We start from the raw sequence: 17,248 nt of genomic DNA on the forward strand, positions 1-17,248 counted from the left end.
TTGGTGCCGGTCCTTCCGACTGTCAGTACAGATCAAAGAAAAATAAGAAATAAAGTTGAGTCCATCATCAATGACCTAACTTTATAAGTTTTTAGGACTGGACTGAACAGGACTGCAGTGTTCAGTCCTAAATAAGGACGAGCACAACACTAATCATTAGCCAACAGTTATTAAGAGATACCAGCAGAAACATATAATCAGCAGAGAACATATACAGTGATGAAAATCCGGCGTGTTTTTTTTAAATTGGTTGTCTGAAGAATGAATTTACTTTTCCCTAGTAGTTGTCATTATTATTTAATTCCTGAGTAGTGAATATCCTTTCTTAAATGGATTCAATTATATTCAAACCATGGTTGAACATGCGTGTGTGCACATAAAGGACAGTGCGTAACCCTGGGGATTTGTTGCGTAGTTATAATCGTAAGTCCTTCTCAAAGTAAAATTGAGGATCGGCATCGTGGTAATTCTAGCAAATGTCCTTATTAATTTCATTCTTTCCTTCATCCTTTGTAACAGCTGATTGTAGCTGATCTAATGAAATGAAATGAGCATGGTTCTTTATCTCCTTCTAAACATTCTTCAAATTGTAAGGGTTACCATCTTAATTTTGGGTTTCTTTATTTTAGCATTCCCATTCTACACATATTTATATACTAGCTGTGTAAAATTTAATAATAACGCAGTCAAGGCTGTTGGCTATGCTGATATGCAAGAAGCGGTCAATACTATTCTAAAATAGGGAAGAATGAATGGTTTAAACTTTAACACAGACAAAACTAAATCAGTTTATTTCTCAAAGGCATATAAACTGCGATCAAAATACTTTCCTAGACTTGAAATGGGTGGGAAACTCATAAATTTTTCATCAAAAATGAAATACCTGGGTGTCATATTTGATCAAGGACTTACTTGGACGGAACACCTAAAAGAAAAAAGCTGCTAAATGCGTTTGTCTGTGGAACATGGTCAAAGCAGCTATTGATCAAAAGTGGGGTTTAATCTCAGACAAAGTTTTATGGCTCTATGACGTGATGATAAGACCAATAATTTCCTACGGGAGCCTTATATGGGCCATGCTATTATAGTAAAAAAAAGTGCCTTAAAAATTTTAAATGGCATAGTCCCTCTTGATCTTTATATAATAGGACAGGTAACAAAAGCAAGATAGAAAATAAGACACTTCTTACGGGATACCTGGAACGGCATTGGCAACCTTCCGAAACGTCGTAGACACCGTTTCTCCTGTGACAAAATACTCAACCAAGCTCACCTAAAAAAAAAACCAGTGATTACATTAAAGGAAAGCTAATTTGGATGGATAATTCTAAGCTTGATAATCTGGACACAATCATATACACAGACGGATCAAAGGTCGAAGAAGGCAATACAGGTGCTGGATGGGCCATTACCAGGGGATATGTTTTAAATCATCGCTCTATGGCATCTTTGAATAAAAAAGCATCCGTCTTCCAAGCTGAGGTTGTCGCCATAAAACAATCGGTGGAAGATCTTCTAAAACAAGAAAAAAAGCATAGAAGAAAGTTATGATCCGAACTGACTCTCAATCAGCAGTTGCCGCTCTGATTAATCCAATTACCACAAGGAATGAAGTCAAAAAGTGTAAAGAACCCATCAACCTCGGAAAAAATAATCTTTGAATGGTACGGAAGTCACAATGATATCACAGGTAATGAATTCTCTGACTATCTTGCAAAAAGTGAAACTCTGAGTGTGTTGGTGTATCTCCCATTTATATTAAGAAAACACTGGATGACTTCTTTTACAAAATGTGGCGTAGTCGTTTTAAAAACAATCAGAGCATGAAGCAACCTCATGTGATGATGAAAGAGCCAAGACCAAAATCAGTTAAACTTTGACTTGAATGCCTGAAGCTACTTGTTCAAGCCTACACAGGACATGGACAATTCCTCGCTCATCTCATTAAATGGAAGAACACAAGAGGACTCTGCAATATCTGCAAGGAAGAAACTCAGAGTACAGATCATCTTATATATAGACTCTCATATGAGAGAATTGAAGGCATGCAAGAAGAGGAAGAAAAATACCAAATTCTTGTAATAATGAAATGTGTTAAAATGAAGAAAATATTTTTTATATTTAAAATGTAAGAAGGAATCTCTTTTACTGTTGTGACACAGATACCCCCGTTCTGTGGTTGTGTTCTTCACTTTTATGTTTATTATTATTTTTTTATGCCAATTGTGAACAGTAAACAAAATTTTAACTAACTAACTCTGCATCTTTCACGTACTGCTGATTATTTTATACTTATTGTTCTTCCTTCAAGAATGAAGGAATTATGAAGAAAGCTTTGGTCAATACAAAATATTTTCATGTAGCAATTACAAGCCCCATTAACAAATCTCATATCTTTTTAGCCCATGTTTATTACGATGGAAGATAGCAGCTCAAGAAATCATCCATGTTACTTTATGTTTTTTATGAGCCCACTCGCACGTAGTTACTCTATACTTCTCTCCTCAAGAATGAATGAACAATTACAAGAGTTAAAGAATTAAAAAGGTGTTCCACAATAACAAAACTCGCACGCTAAGAAATGCTTAGGATTTACAACCAAGTATATGTAGCCCCTCTGATTTAAAGCGGCTGACTCTACGAATTGTGAACTCAAAAAATGTACTACAAAGGATTTATATTTTCATTTTCATTTATTTCAATCATGGACCTTCTTTAAGAATGCATGTCCTTTCATACTCAATCATTGATTAGTTAGTCAACTCAATGAATATAACAGATCTCTAAACAATAATTAACAGTCGGCAACAACAAAAAAAAATTAGGCTAGCTGCTAGTATTGAGACTCTTTCTCCCCCGGTTTGTCAAATAGAGTAAAAAATAGTCTTGTCGTCTACTAAAATAAAAGTCGAAACACACGGCTCCAGGAGCAAGGTAAAATTATGAAAAAAGAACCACGAGATTTATTAACAGTGACGCTTATCGGGAATATTTAAAACATGTTTTTAAAAAAAGATAATCAACATGGTAACCCTAATTAAATTTGAAAAAAGGTTTAGAAGGAGAACAGCTTAGATCACGTTTCATTAGATCAGCTACAACCAGCCGTGGCGAAAGGAGAAGGAAATAAACAAGGACATATGCAAGAATTACTCCAATAGATCCTCAATTTTACTTTGAGTCTAACACGGACTGACACTTATATCTCCGCCACAAATCATCAAGGATAGTCGCCGTCTTTTATACGTACACGTGAATGATGTTTACTCCTCAGTAATTAAATAATAATGACAAGTGACAACTACTTAAAGAAAAGAAAATTCATTCTTCAGAAAAACAGGTGAGCTAAAAAATCCACCCGATTTTCATCACTATGATTGAATACCCCTAATATATTAATATTATTAAGAAATAATGATATACAAGAATTTTTCGTAGGTACACAACCCGGGGAATCGGGATCCCGGGAGAGAACCCCTTATTTTATATATTCATCTGCAACTGTAGCATGTTATGTTATTATAATTTATAAAACAAGAATGGACTTTGAACTCCTGAAGGAGAAATGTGCTCAACCTTTGAGAGGAAAACTATGCTTTAAAATGGACTTTGATCCAAGGGTGTTAAAGGTTATGGGGAGTCATAAATCATGATTTATTTAGAGAGAGAGAGAGAGACTATCTGTTTTAAAAATAGTTTAAAATATGTGGCCTATCAATACAAAAGCATGCTATGGATTATATTGCTATTCTTTGACAAATTATCTTTAATTTTTATCCATAAATTAGTTAAATTTACCCTTTGGATATGTTACAAATTGCACTTAAAATAACCAAAATGGTTTGTCACAATATAATAATGATAAATAGATAGATCTTATGGTTGAGAGGGGCTACAGCGGGGCCAATATAAGAATCTTGAAGCAAATAAAGTTTCTAAACTGTAGTTAAAATTCTTGTGGATAAATTAAATAATAAGCCTACAATTGTGATCAGTTCCAAGTAATATTTTTCTTCATATACCAATATTTTATAGACATTTTTGAGTCAATTAAAGGCCTGGTATTTAAATTACTGGAATGAGTTAGGATACTCAATAATTTTACCGTAGTTGAGAGCCTTTATTACATTTAAGAGACCAAAATTGTCCCAGATATGTCCTCTTTCAGCCATAGATTTATTAGCTTCTCATTTTTTATTGTGACGATCAATTTAAACTACTTTAAGTAACATAATTTGTGGCACATCCCAAAGGTTTGATAAGAACAATTTGTTGATAGAAATTGACGATAATTATTCGTACAAAAATACAATTGTAATCCATATTCCATTTTGAGAATAATTATTCTAGCTTGCTTTTGTGTTGACGTGTCACATTTATTAATGGTTAATATTCAATTATTGCATTATCCTCATGGCAAGTACTCTTAAAGAATTCCCATCCCAATTTTAAGTTGCAACTTATAGACAGTGTATGTAATAATTAATATGTCGTGTACAAGCTGCAATCACAAAATGGATGGAAGGATTTTAAAAATGCATTTTAAGACGAATAAATTTCAACTTGTACATTTTTCTTATACAAGTTGTAACTTGTACAGTTTTCTTATACAAGTTGCAACTTGTACACAATATATATATAAATATTTTATTATTTACAACTGCCTAGGAGCTCACCTCTTTGGACCCGCGAGGAAACGAGAGAGCATGCAAAATGATAATTAATTCAATAAAAAGAGAAGACATTCCAGTCTCTTTTCAAGTTTTGTTACTGGGACTTTAGAGGATGGAGAGTCATCACCGAATTAGTTTGCCAGATCTGGATGGCGTAAAAAATAAATTAATTACCACACCCACTACCAAGAGCATGATCCTTACTTTAGTTCTCAAAATCGGAATCGCGTGTGTTGTAGAAATACTTAGAACCCTAAGGACCTATTGTGAAAAACGTCGGCAAAGGAAGAGGGAAGGATTTGTTTCAAGTCTTAACCACAGCCTAAGCGTACAAAGGAGTTCTCTGTCTCAGCCAAAAGCAACAACAACTCATCGAGTAGTCGTCAAAAATGTCAAAATCTCAAATGGATCCTTCTTCAAAGGATCTTCTCCTTTAACTCATTCAAAAACTTTTAATGGATTTCCACTTCGCAAGAAGTATTCAGGGAAAAGAAGGGCGAGCTACTCTCCAAAGTCTTTATTTCCCCTGATCGAAGAAGAGGAGGATCTTGGATAAATTAAGATTCAATATGAATATGTACCAATAATGGCTGTGAAAGATATTGCTAATTACCTAATTTATTCTGGCTGTGCGTTATATCATATGATAAAAAGATAAAATTAAGTCCATTGTATCCTTTACTAATATACATTTTATGCTTTAAACCTCATGATACTTAGTCTTTCATGTTTTTTAAATACTTTTTATCTAAAAGAAAAAATTATTAATATATTATATAAACTATTTTGCGAATAGAATACGTAAATGAACATCTCTAAATTTCTAAAATTAAAGAAATATAAAAATAAATATTTTTTAAGGACTCTGCTTCATTTTCTCAGATACAATGAGAAGGATTAGTCCTGTCATTAAGAAAATAGTACAGGGGATTGATGAAAAAAGCCTGGATTCCATGTCCATCTTAGGAGTTAGTGATGTCCAACTGAGACTTCTTTCTACGGCGTTTTTCCATTTCTCATATCTACGATGTCGTTCCTCTCGACTCATATGAGGTAGAAAATGATCAACAGTTATTTTTGTTGAGGGTGATTCAAGACGAGTATCCCAAACTTCAATACCTTCAGCCCTTCCCGCCATAATAGCTGCTCCAAGAGCAGTTGTTTCAGACATTGATGGTTTTAAAACAGGGATACCTAAAATGTCGGAGAGTATTTGCATGGCAGATCCGTTTTCTGTGAGGCCTCCATCTACAAGTAGAGAAGATGGAGAATCTGTTTCGTTAAACTCTTCGTACATAGCCTCTAATATATCACGCGTTTGGTAGGCAGCAGCCTCGAGAGTAGCTCGAAAAATGTGTTCTTTGGAGGAGAAACGGTTTAATCCCATAATGATTCCTCTTGCATCAGGTCGCCAATGGGGTGAAAAAAGACCAGAAAAGGCTGGAACAAAATACACATCACCACTATCTTCGACGTTGTCTAATTCGTACAAATTGATACCAAGGCAGTCTCTCAGCCAATCAACAGCTCCACCTGCAAAAGAAATACTGCCTTCCAGAGCATACACAGGAAGACTGTCCGGCCCAGCTTTATATGCTACGGTAGTTAAAAGACCTCGACGAGAATGAAGTATTTTGGGTCCAATATTCTTTAAGATAAAGCACCCAGTACCATAGGTTGCCTTCATTTCTCCAGGTCTAAGACATTTCTGTCCCACCAAAGCCGCTTGTTGATCTCCAATACACCCACTAATTGGCACTCCAGCTAACCTCCCACGACTAAGAGGGCCATAAATCTCCGAACAAGAACGTATTTCTGGGAGTATAGTCATGGGGATACCAAAAAAACTGCAAAGATTTTCGTCCCATTCAAGAGTTTCAATATTCATCAAGGATGTCCTAGATGCGTTCGTGACATCAGTTACATGGATTCGTTCTGCTAGGTTCCATAGAAGCCAAGTATCCACGGTTCCGAAGAGGACTCTCTTTTCTTTAATAGCGTCCCTTACCTCAGGAACGTTTTCCATTAGCCATTTGACTTTAATCGCAGAGAAATATGAATGAATAGGAAGGCCAGAATTATAACGAACATACTCATGCCGCCAATAAGGAGTTTCTGACATAAGTTTTTTGAGCGTTGTGTCTTCAGTTCGAGCATCACACCAGAGTATGGCAGGGTAAAAAGGTTTCCCAGTGTTCTATAAGATACATTAACATATAAATACCATCCGCATAGCAATGAAATCAAACCTTGTCCCAAAGAATGACAGACTCTCTTTGATTTGTTATGCCTATTGCCACAATGTCCCAAGGATCCAGGTCTAATTTTTCCATATTATCAATTGTGCGCTCAATGCATTCTTCAACCGTACTCAAGAGTCGCATTGGATCGCACTGTATCCATCCTGCAAATCATTATTAGTATGAATAAATAATCAAATGTATAAACTAAAAATGAGAAACACCTTTATGTGTACAATCTGAGTCTGGTAGAACAGGGATTTGATGATAGGTTACAAGCTCCGCTGTGTGAGCAGAAAATACCATGAAACGACTGCTTGAAGTCCCTTGATCAATGGCACCTATCAAAGGACCTAGATTCCTCGTGGAATCTGTAGAGGACGATCGTTTCATAACTCGTTTGATGATTATGAATTCATATATCAACACATCTATTATTGTTTATTCGGCGTCCTCTTAGCTCGGACAGCTTTCATCTGCTGATTGCCGCTTTTACAAACTGCTAACAGTAGGTTGAATGAATAAATGTAACGCAAATGTTCCGAAAAGTGTGAACCATTAAATTATTTTATTTAAGAGGACTCTATCAGGGATGACTTATGTGAAATGAAAAAAAATAATTAATTTTGTTATATCCAATTAGGTAGAAGGCAAAAAACATTTTTATTAAATATTTATTAATAAACAACTCATGAATGCTTTATTTGATGTTAAGGAATTCCTTGTAGAATGAAGGCGTATGTCATAATACTTAATTATAATTTGCAATGACTATGCGAAAATAGTCTTTGCATAATATTGTAAAACGTTTAAGTAGGGGGGAAGTATAGCATATTAGGATCAATCAATGAGAATGAATCACTTTGTTAATGCCCCACACAGGCCCAATTAGAATCCAATATGGCTGTCTCAACATCCATCAATTCTCGAACATTAATCCACTTGCACTGGCAGCAGTATGCATTAGAGCCATCATTTGATATCAGGAGCCTGCTCTTCAATCTCCTATAATCAGGAACAAAATCCCTTAGGAAGTAATAGTCTGTGTCAGATCTCCATTTGTGATTTCCAAAAATGCACACTCTAAAATCGCACTTGAGGCAAAATAGCCGATCACAACATTGAATATCCGTAGAAGACCAACCGAAATTAAATTTAGATCCTCCTAAATAAGTGGTTGGAGAACATCTTTTTCGAGACCTTTTAATATTGTTGGATAGAAGATTACTGCGATCCTTGGAGGAAGGGTCTTCGAGTATATCGTCAAGATTTTTGGGAGTAAAAGGATCAATGTCCTCCAATTCTTCTAAAAGATCGTCTATATCCTCCATCATTATTCGTATTGGTGATCTAGGTACTTAATTTTCATTTCCTACAGGTAGGCTTTCTAAATTTACTTATTTTCCTTAGTTATTATAAATGATTGAGTCCATAGTGTTTAACGCCTGGCTATCAAACAGGTAAACATACACTTATTATAACTCGTAATTTAATTCTTTTGTCAAAATACCTACTTGAAGGAGAGCATCTCATATGACCTTCTTTAGAAAGGAACTTCGTTTATAATGTGGAATTCACCCTTTCACATTACATAAATAAAAATCCCCTCATAACACATTGTTAATTAAATATAACCTCTTCAAGAGAATGACTCTTGGACAATAAATAATTAAAATACGAGTCAAATATATTTAAAACATAAGAATACCAATCACAGAATTAAATCCCTTAGAAAGGCATTCCTATCCATTCATATATCTAGCTCCTATAGGAATTATAGTACATGATTATTGATAATTCATACCGAATAATATATTCCCCTTCTACCTCTCCCCGAATTAAAATATGAATTAACTGCTGATTATATCAAATATAGGTATATCACGGTTTTTAGAAACAAGAAAAATCCTCCTTGTACGGGGCCTTTTTCAATACTATAAGCCCGTAGAACGGTAAAAATTCTTTTTCATAGTCCAAATTTTACTAAAATTATTTAAAATAGAATATGCCAGTCAAGATACTTGTAAAATAATTTTAGAATTTAGTCTTAACCGGGTGATAACTAGAGTTTTAATCCGTTCATTTGAATACTGTAAAATTTAAATAATCGAAACTTGTCCAATTTTTATCCAGCAATATTTTTAATTGCAAGTTTGTATAATAAATGGGTTAAACAAAACTTTTAAGTCTAGATATCAAATCAAATTCTGACAACAGACACTCCCCCTATGAAAATCATACATTTTTTTCGTATGAATATAAAAGCATATTATGAAAAAATCATCAACAACTACATAAATTCTTGTTTACCTAAATATATATTTTTTGATAATTTATAATCATAATATAAAAAAACGCGAATTGAACCGCACTATACGGGGTATAGTTATTCTAATTTTGAATAACTCCAAACACCGCGATATACGAAATCCGAGGTGTTTGAAACCACGTTATGCGGGTACCTCATGTACTATGAACGCATTAATGATGTTAAGGGCTACATATTCGATTATCAAGAATATGTAAGAGGATTTGAATCACTTTTTTGACTCTCGACACATAAGTTACTTTGGAACATGGTACTTATGCCTTAAAGCCATTTTGCCTAAAGGATATTTCGCTTTAATATATTTGTAAATAAACAAAGTTATTATTTATTTTTTGGTTGAAATTAATGTTAATATAAAAAGCATTAAATGGTTGCTTTCTGTTGGGAAAATGATGGAATTATGCCCAAAATTTCAATCCATAAATAATAATATCGAAAACAACTATTTAATGAGTTTTATACGAATGAATATTACATATTTTGATTACAATTTTCAAAGGGAACATCAATTACAACCCAAAATAAAACAATAACTTCCTCGTATAAACTTAATTTATGGATTTAAGTTAAGACAAAAGTCCTGGGCACCCATTATTTTATGTAGATTGATTTGTGGGAGGGTTATACAAACATAGATAAAAATAACAGGGCCACAAAAAAAACCAAACATGGAATATACAAGGACTCAGTTAATTTGTTTTCATTTCATACACATGGAAAAAAATAATCACAGCTTTTTTTTAACCTAACAAATATAAATGGAGAGAAAAATGAAGAAAGTTATTATTGGTTCTAATAAACACTGCCTCTTTTAGAGTAGGAGTACTTTTTTTAAATCTATATATATGTATGATGAAAAAAAATTATATATATATTTTTTTTTTTTGGTCGGTCAGTTACTGGAAAATATATATATTAATATGATTTATTATATCTTAAATTTCCTTCTTCCTTACATCTTTAACCCCCCAACCCCCCTCTTTGTATGTAAATTGACGTCGGTGCTTTAATTTAGTTTATTCATTTTAGTCGCTATCGGATGGACTCAATAAGCGTTTCTTCTTTCTTCGTTTGGGAGTCTCATCGTTCTCACTCGAGTCCTCAGTGGATTCTGCTTCTTTGTACGATATTTTACTCGCTCGCTTCCGTGGATTTTTCCCTCGACCTCGCTTTGAAGAAGAACTCCTGGAGGAGGAGGATGAAGTGTTTTTTTCCATGGAGATCACTTTATCAGCGATGGATTCTCTATCACTGTACTCCTCTGAGGAATCTGTTAGTTGTTTCGAACTACTACTACTATAAGATGTCTTTTTGCTATTCGCAGCTGCAATGGCGGCAGCGGATGAAGAGGACGACATAGATGAGGATAAATTCGTACTTTTTGCATAATTCGAGGAGGAGGAAGAGATGCTGTTAATATTACCACCACCGCTATTAATGCTATTGTATTTGGAACTCCCACTTGAAAATGAAGAAGACTTGGACGAGGATTTTTTATTAGGCTTCTCCACGTTATCACTCTCTAAGTAAATGTCACCAGACTCTGCCAATGTAAACAAGTCCTGAAATCTACGTTTTTGAGATTCCGTGCAATATATTCGCGCTTGTTGAAGAGCGTTTTGCAAAGATTTAGAAGAAAAGAAGTCGTAATGCCTGGAGCATTTCCTTAAGGCATCAATATGGGATAGAGTTAGTTCCGCGGAAGGACTTAAAGACATTGTTCCATTCGAAGCACTAGAGGAAGAATTACTAGAGCTTGAAGAAGAGGACTTGGAACTACGTTTCTTCTTTGACTCCTTTGAACTATTGGACGACTGTTTAATTAACTGATGAGAAATAATGTCACACAGCTTCTCGTGAAAGTCACTGGACAACCAATAAGAAAGAACACTATTCACAAAACTATCCCCTCGGCGCATTTCCCGAGACGTAATTTGTTTTACCAATTCCGAGGTGGGTTTCTCCAATTTAAGGAGTAAAGATATAAAAGTGAGAGCTTCAGCGTGTTGCCAAAAGTCCAATTTTGAAACAAGAGGTAGAACAGAATCAATAGGAAGGTCATGCGCACCAAGTAACTGCCAGAGAGCGTACTGTTCAAAAGTCTCCCAGGATAAACTCGCGTTCAAAACTGATGAGCTTGAATCCCTTTTGACCAAAACAAATGCTTTGGAAAGTAAATGACAAACTAGATTTTGAATTTGCCGCCCATCAACACATGAGACTATCAAATAAAGTAAGTCCACATTTCCCACGGCGTATTTTGGAAAGTTGCTGAAGACCTCAGGGACGAGAAAAACAAATAGAGAAACATCATCCTCTTGACACTGTCTCATATCATTGACTAGACAAATGTCCAATGAAAATTTAGAATCAATGGCTTCACAGAGATCACGATAGACTCCAGCTTTTGATTTAGCCTCTCGCTTTGAAACTCGAGGGTCGATTTTCAGAAAGTATAACAAAAGATAACCAACTCGAGGTTGTAGGGCGTAGAGTTCAGCAAGAACATTAAGTAAAGGACCTCTTCCTGCATGATGATCTCCAAGATCCGTAAGACAACGAAATGCAATAAAGATAGTACGAGCCATTGCAGCCTCATGCGCCTCCGGATCATATGCCTTCTCATCTGTTGGGAATAGTTTATCTTCGAATTGGTCATGCAACACTTCCGAAAGACATGATGCAATGGATGAGCATTCCTCGAAATCAAGGTTCTCATTCGTTACGAAATTAATGAGACTTTCCATATTTCCCTTTAACTTGTCAGGCTCTTCCTTTAATCGTTTAAGAAAGTCTTTCAATTCCTTATCCAAATATTCTTCTTCCTCTTCTTCCTCATGCTCCTCTTCTTCTTCTTCGACCTCCTCTTCCGCTTCTTCCTCCATTTTTGGTTTCTCCGGCTCTTCTTCTTTTTCTTCCTCCGCCACTTCTTGTTTCTCTTCCACCGGTACAGACTCATCTTCTGGTGCTTTTTCGTTTTCTTGAAGTTTGGGCCTTTTTGCTGGACATACAGGCGACGGCGTAGAAGATTTATTTTTCGTTTTGTTAGCCCCCTTTTTCAAATGGTTATTTTGCTCAGAGGATATGCTTTCTTCTACCAGTGGACTCGGAGACTTAATTGTTGGCTCCTCTTCCTCGTCATCAGAAAATGCAGGCCCAAGTCCGACTCCCCCAAGTCCAATACCACTTCCTCCAATTCCTATACCACCTTCTCCGTCAGATTCACCTCCAGGAGAGGAGCAAGGTCCATTGTTTATAAAGGGAGCAAAGCGTTCTTTGAGCATCAATCTCAACTCTTCGTCAACTTTATGATTATCAAACAATGTAGTGAGGGATGGAAGAACTCTTTTATCCAGGATTTGTTTCAAGGAATTGTATATACCATTACGAACTTTTTCCTGTTCCTTTGGATGAAAGTTTGTAATAATACGACACAAAAAGTCAAGAAGGGTGGCAGTGATGGCGGGGTGGGGTCTCAGACTATGATGCATCACTAAAATTGCAGGCTCAATATTCATAATATTATCTTTATCAGGCTGAAAGAAAAGCCAGTCGTAGAAAAGGGATAGTTTAGCATTTGAAGCTGCAACTGGAGAGGTACAAGTGGTGAGGAGCCAACCAATTACGGCCCAACGAGGTATAATGTCTGAACACAATAGTTCATTCGTGGGATGAATGACACCAACAATAAAACGGATCAGGTCGCAGCGAAGACTTTGACTTTCATTCGTACTTAAGTACTGCTTCTGAAACCACTCTTGATATCGTTTATGTGTTCCAAATCGAACCTATAAGAAAAGATAATATGAGTTCATTGGGTACATTTCAATACATTTGAATATTTACCTGTGAGGTTAGGAAAACAAGTTTTCTTTCCATTTCGGGAGTGATTCGACTTTGTAGAAATCGTCTGGATGTTCTAGTGTGCATGAGCATAGTGATCCCTGTAAAATTAGGCGCTAAACTCTTGGGATTATAAATGATATCACTCCACAGTTCCTCAAAATCCTTGATTTTGGCTATGTATTGTAGAACACGAAGGAGATCCCTTCCTATGACGATCACATCATTGAAGCGATCTCGCATGAGAGACACCACAAATTTCACTTCCTTTTCCCGGAGTTTATCCACATAGAAATGATCTTCAATGACTCTGAGGTAGGTGTAGACCACAGAGGCCAGGAGGAAACTAAACTTTTCCAGCCATGCACGATGTTCTATGAAGATATCGAGGAGAGAATCCGCTAACCAAAGGTTGGGACGCGACACATCCCCTCCCGCAATTTGTCGCATTAAGTTCCAACAGATGGAGTCCGTTCCAGACACGTTGCTCTTTATCATTTCTTTGGTGAGCCAGAGGAGATTGGAACGGGCGCTTTGACTCAGTTTGGTCCATTTGTCAAGAACAAGGTGTGTGAGATGAGAGAGAACCCCCGAGAGCCCGTCCCGGGCCACAAGCGTCAGATCTCGATAGTAGCGCTCGGGAGGATTGCTTGAGAGAACTCCGATCAGGAGTCCCAGGGTTATCTCTTCATGAGTCTTCGCGTCACGTGAGACGGCGGTTGAAAGGGCGTCCAAGGCCTCGTTTTCAGACTTATCTGCCGTAAGTGCGTTCACGGAAGCGAAGGCAGCTTGATGTCGATCTTCGAGTTCGTCCCTTACGTCGATGGCGGATAAGGCGAAGAGTCGGCTTCCTACTCCTACATTACCCTTAGGCGGACCTCCAATCCCTTTCACACCTCCATTACTATTTTCCATTGTGCCTCTTTCGATTCCCTATTATTATCCAATTTTTTTTTTACTATCAATAATCATTAACATGAATGGATCATCATCGCATTTCATCAAATAGCGTATGGAATGATGAGACAATAACTCCAACCCTCTATCCTCCTTCAAATACATACATACATTAAAATCAAATTTTCCTCTTCTTATCAATCCTTCTTTTTTTCTTCTTCTTCTAATTTTCATGCGCGCTTCCACACAGCAAACTTACCTCTACTTGCTCTCCTTCCACTCCTTCTCCCTCACGGCTTCACCTCGCTAACACAGAAGATTACCATGTATTTCATTGTCTGCTGTTTAAATCCGTGTTCATAACGTGGATTGGTTGGAATAGCTTTTGTTAAGGAGCTATGAGCAATTATTGGATAATAACTCCGTACTTGGGATTAATGTGCTAGCTACCAACTGATTTTAGGCCTTTTTTCTATTTCTCTTTGGGGGGAAGGTTGCGTGATAGAATAAAGGCAACAACGTGCCCTCCCTCCATCTTATTCTTTTTTAACTGCTACTGCTCCTAGCTACACAACCAAGAAGAGTTACGACTGCTTCCATTACATCTTTTTTATTTTTCTATTTCTACACTACACTAGGGATAACAAGCAATCATGCGAGAAGCTCGAGCTTTGTACAAATATTCATATTACAATATATAGATATATACAAGGATTCCTTTATTTTTATTTCAAAGCAGTTGGTGTAGACTGTATATAAATAAAGTATATACTCCGAGCTAATGTGCACATAGGGGGGAAAATCCACGATCTAAATTAAAGCGTAATTCAATTTGATTTGATTTTTTCTCCACAGCCAGTATGAATATTAAATAAATTTATAGCCGGCAAATAGTGGATTGAATAACTGTGAAGTATATAATACTATGTACTTATTTGGTCATAGAACATGCAAATTTAAGCAGCTAAAATTTAGCTAACAAGAGGGAGTAGTTAGATGACGTATGATGATGAAGATTAATAGATTGAATCTTTCGGCATGTCCACTCCCTCACCAGCTTGAGGGCAAAACTTGAATAGTGATGAATACTTATTTTCTTATCCAGTCCCCTTCTCAAACATGATGTCCCATTCCTCAACCCCCATTTCCCCACATTAAGTTACATACTTCTTTACGATTATATCACGAAAAATACTATTTTATTATCATAAAAATACACCACTAGAAATATTTTCCTCCCCTTCCAATCCGTTTCCATCAGAAGAAACGATCCCATCCTCAATTTCAGAATCAAAATTGCAAGTGTCCAACAATTTGGTAAAGCAGGATAAGTCCTTTAGAATATCATTGATATTCACTTTGGGAATGTTATCTTTGTGATGTATAAAGTTCTTTTTCCATGGAAGGACTCGGTAATGATTTGGCAGGAGTTGAATTGAGTTAGAGAGTAAGTGAGGATTGGTAAATTCAACCAGAGCAATTGAAGTAGAGTTCATTGTAATATTTATAGAAGAGGAAACGGGGGAAAGGAGTTTCCTTAAATTATCTTTGAAGGCATCACTCGTTTCTTCAGTACTCAATATACAAAATGATTCGTGGATGAGTTTATTTTTAAAATGGCCCTTGACTATTTTAGCGCTCTCATCAGCCTCACATATTATATTTAAATCCAGTTTACATAATGCCCCTACAAAATCAAGAATTCTTGGAGGGATAAGATTCTGAGTCAGATGTTGATATGCAAATAGGGTACACTCTAAAAGGTTTTTGTTTGACTGTTCTTCTAGACCCATAATCGTAAAAAACTCTTTTCTTGAAACAAAGTTCAGAGCAAAAGGATTAGCCTGAAAGGCAGAGAACAAATATAATTTGTATGTAGTCATAAGGTCCATCATTTTTTTCGTTTTAACACCATGTTCCTTTAGAAGTTTGATTCCCTTAGTAACATCATTGATGGCCGTGTTGAAAATAATTTTAGTTATGGAATCTGATTCAAAAATGGGTCTAAGTAATTTGACTACAACTGGAGTTAAAGTAAAACGAATCAGTTTTTTGCTATGAATAAATACATCCAACAGAATTATATCTTCATCATGAGGAGATACATTAAAATCTAAAGCAATTGGAATATCTGTTGCTTTTTGAAGGATGCAAACAAACTTGGAGATGTGAGCCTCATCCAATTGAATTTCACTTCTATTCTTATCTGTGTCTACTATTCTTTGGGGAATTAGAAGTTGAGCCTCACATCCTTGAATCTTTGATAAAATATCCAGGGATTCTTTTTCAATAAGGAATTTACTCCTAATAGTGGAGGATCGTTTCTCAAATATGATATGAGCTGTACCATAGGTGGGACTAAAATATATCCTTTTTCGCCCAGGAGATTTTTCAAGAATCTCATAGATATAGAAAGGATTCACAGCCTGAGCAGGGACTTTAGAAATAAATAAATCATTTTTGTCTAAAGAACGATGACTTTCAGAGAACATTGGTCCAAGATCTGGGTCCATTACTCTCAATATATCCGATTCTGAGAGTTGTCTTTCAATTGACTTAAAGTCTGGATCCAATAGTGAAGACGTAACAAGATGAAGATCCATCAAATGATCTACATCATTCGCACAATATAGCAAATAATCATCCGATAAATGATCAGGTGTATGGCATTTTGAAAGAGATAAGGCTAGATTCTTTTTATGAAGAAGATTTGAAGCAGAGACTTCATAGCCATGATACTGACAGAGATTTTGATAGGAAATGCTGTTTTTTGTAAACATTGAATGACCATATGCTTGATACATATATACTTTATGCGCAATGGATGTATCGTATAGGCCCCATAGACGGATTCCTGAGCGATAGAGGGAAAATATATCTTTGAAGCCCTGATGAACAACTTTGGTAATCTCTCCATTTTCTAATATAGGAGCTAAAAGAGGAAGCAAAGACGGATTAAATCCCACACGGAAAATAAGGACGTTTTTGAGTTCATCACGAATTTGAAGGATTTGTATTTGATGATGTCCCTCAATGTCTATCCCAATAATAGATCCAGGTTTTATGGTCTCCAAAAAGCCAGCTGCCTCCTTTTCACTGAAGATCTCACGTGTACGAGACAAGAGATCCGTTTGGTAGTTACTGCAGGCTCTTCGAAAAACATTTCCATGCCTGAAACGGTGAATAAAAGAACGAAGAAGCAACATGTTTTGGGATTACATTACGACATTTGAACAACCTAAACTTATAAATAAATATTGTCAGTA

General features: G+C 36.0%; 3 protein-coding genes and 1 long non-coding RNA gene across 4 annotated transcripts; 1 reads left to right on the forward strand and 3 right to left on the reverse strand.

The window, feature by feature from the left end:
• The first annotated feature begins 3,246 nt into the window (after positions 1–3,246).
• LOC139906597 (uncharacterized) lies at positions 3,247–5,533 on the forward strand. The gene is made up of 2 exons (XR_011782232.1): positions 3,247–3,340; positions 4,669–5,533. It is a non-coding gene; the product is annotated as an uncharacterized lncRNA (long non-coding RNA).
• Positions 5,276–7,431, reverse strand: LOC121126122 (glycerol kinase). Its single transcript, XM_040721431.2, has 3 exons — positions 7,138–7,431; positions 6,923–7,077; positions 5,276–6,870 (listed from the first exon to the last, which is right to left on the reverse strand). Exons 1-3 carry the CDS (start codon positions 7,304–7,306, stop codon positions 5,530–5,532), a joined length of 1,665 nt encoding a protein of 554 aa, XP_040577365.1. The 5' UTR covers positions 7,307–7,431; the 3' UTR covers positions 5,276–5,529.
• A 348-nt stretch (positions 7,432–7,779) lies between these two features.
• On the reverse strand, positions 7,780–8,247 carry LOC121126123 (cilia- and flagella-associated protein 418). Its single transcript, XM_071891790.1, has one exon. The coding sequence runs from the start codon at positions 8,245–8,247 to the stop codon at positions 7,780–7,782; it is 468 nt and encodes a 155-aa protein (XP_071747891.1).
• Positions 8,248–9,927: 1,680 nt separating this feature from the next.
• Positions 9,928–14,453, reverse strand: IntS3 (integrator complex subunit 3). The gene is made up of 2 exons (XM_040721430.2): positions 13,089–14,453; positions 9,928–13,030 (listed from the first exon to the last, which is right to left on the reverse strand). Exons 1-2 carry the CDS (start codon positions 13,998–14,000, stop codon positions 10,268–10,270), a joined length of 3,675 nt encoding a protein of 1,224 aa, XP_040577364.1. The 5' UTR covers positions 14,001–14,453; the 3' UTR covers positions 9,928–10,267.
• Between the last annotated feature and the right edge of the window lie 2,795 nt (positions 14,454–17,248).

This window comes from Lepeophtheirus salmonis, chromosome 11 (genome assembly GCF_016086655.4).
Source record: "Lepeophtheirus salmonis chromosome 11, UVic_Lsal_1.4, whole genome shotgun sequence".
NCBI classification, from domain to species: domain Eukaryota; kingdom Metazoa; phylum Arthropoda; class Copepoda; order Siphonostomatoida; family Caligidae; genus Lepeophtheirus; species Lepeophtheirus salmonis.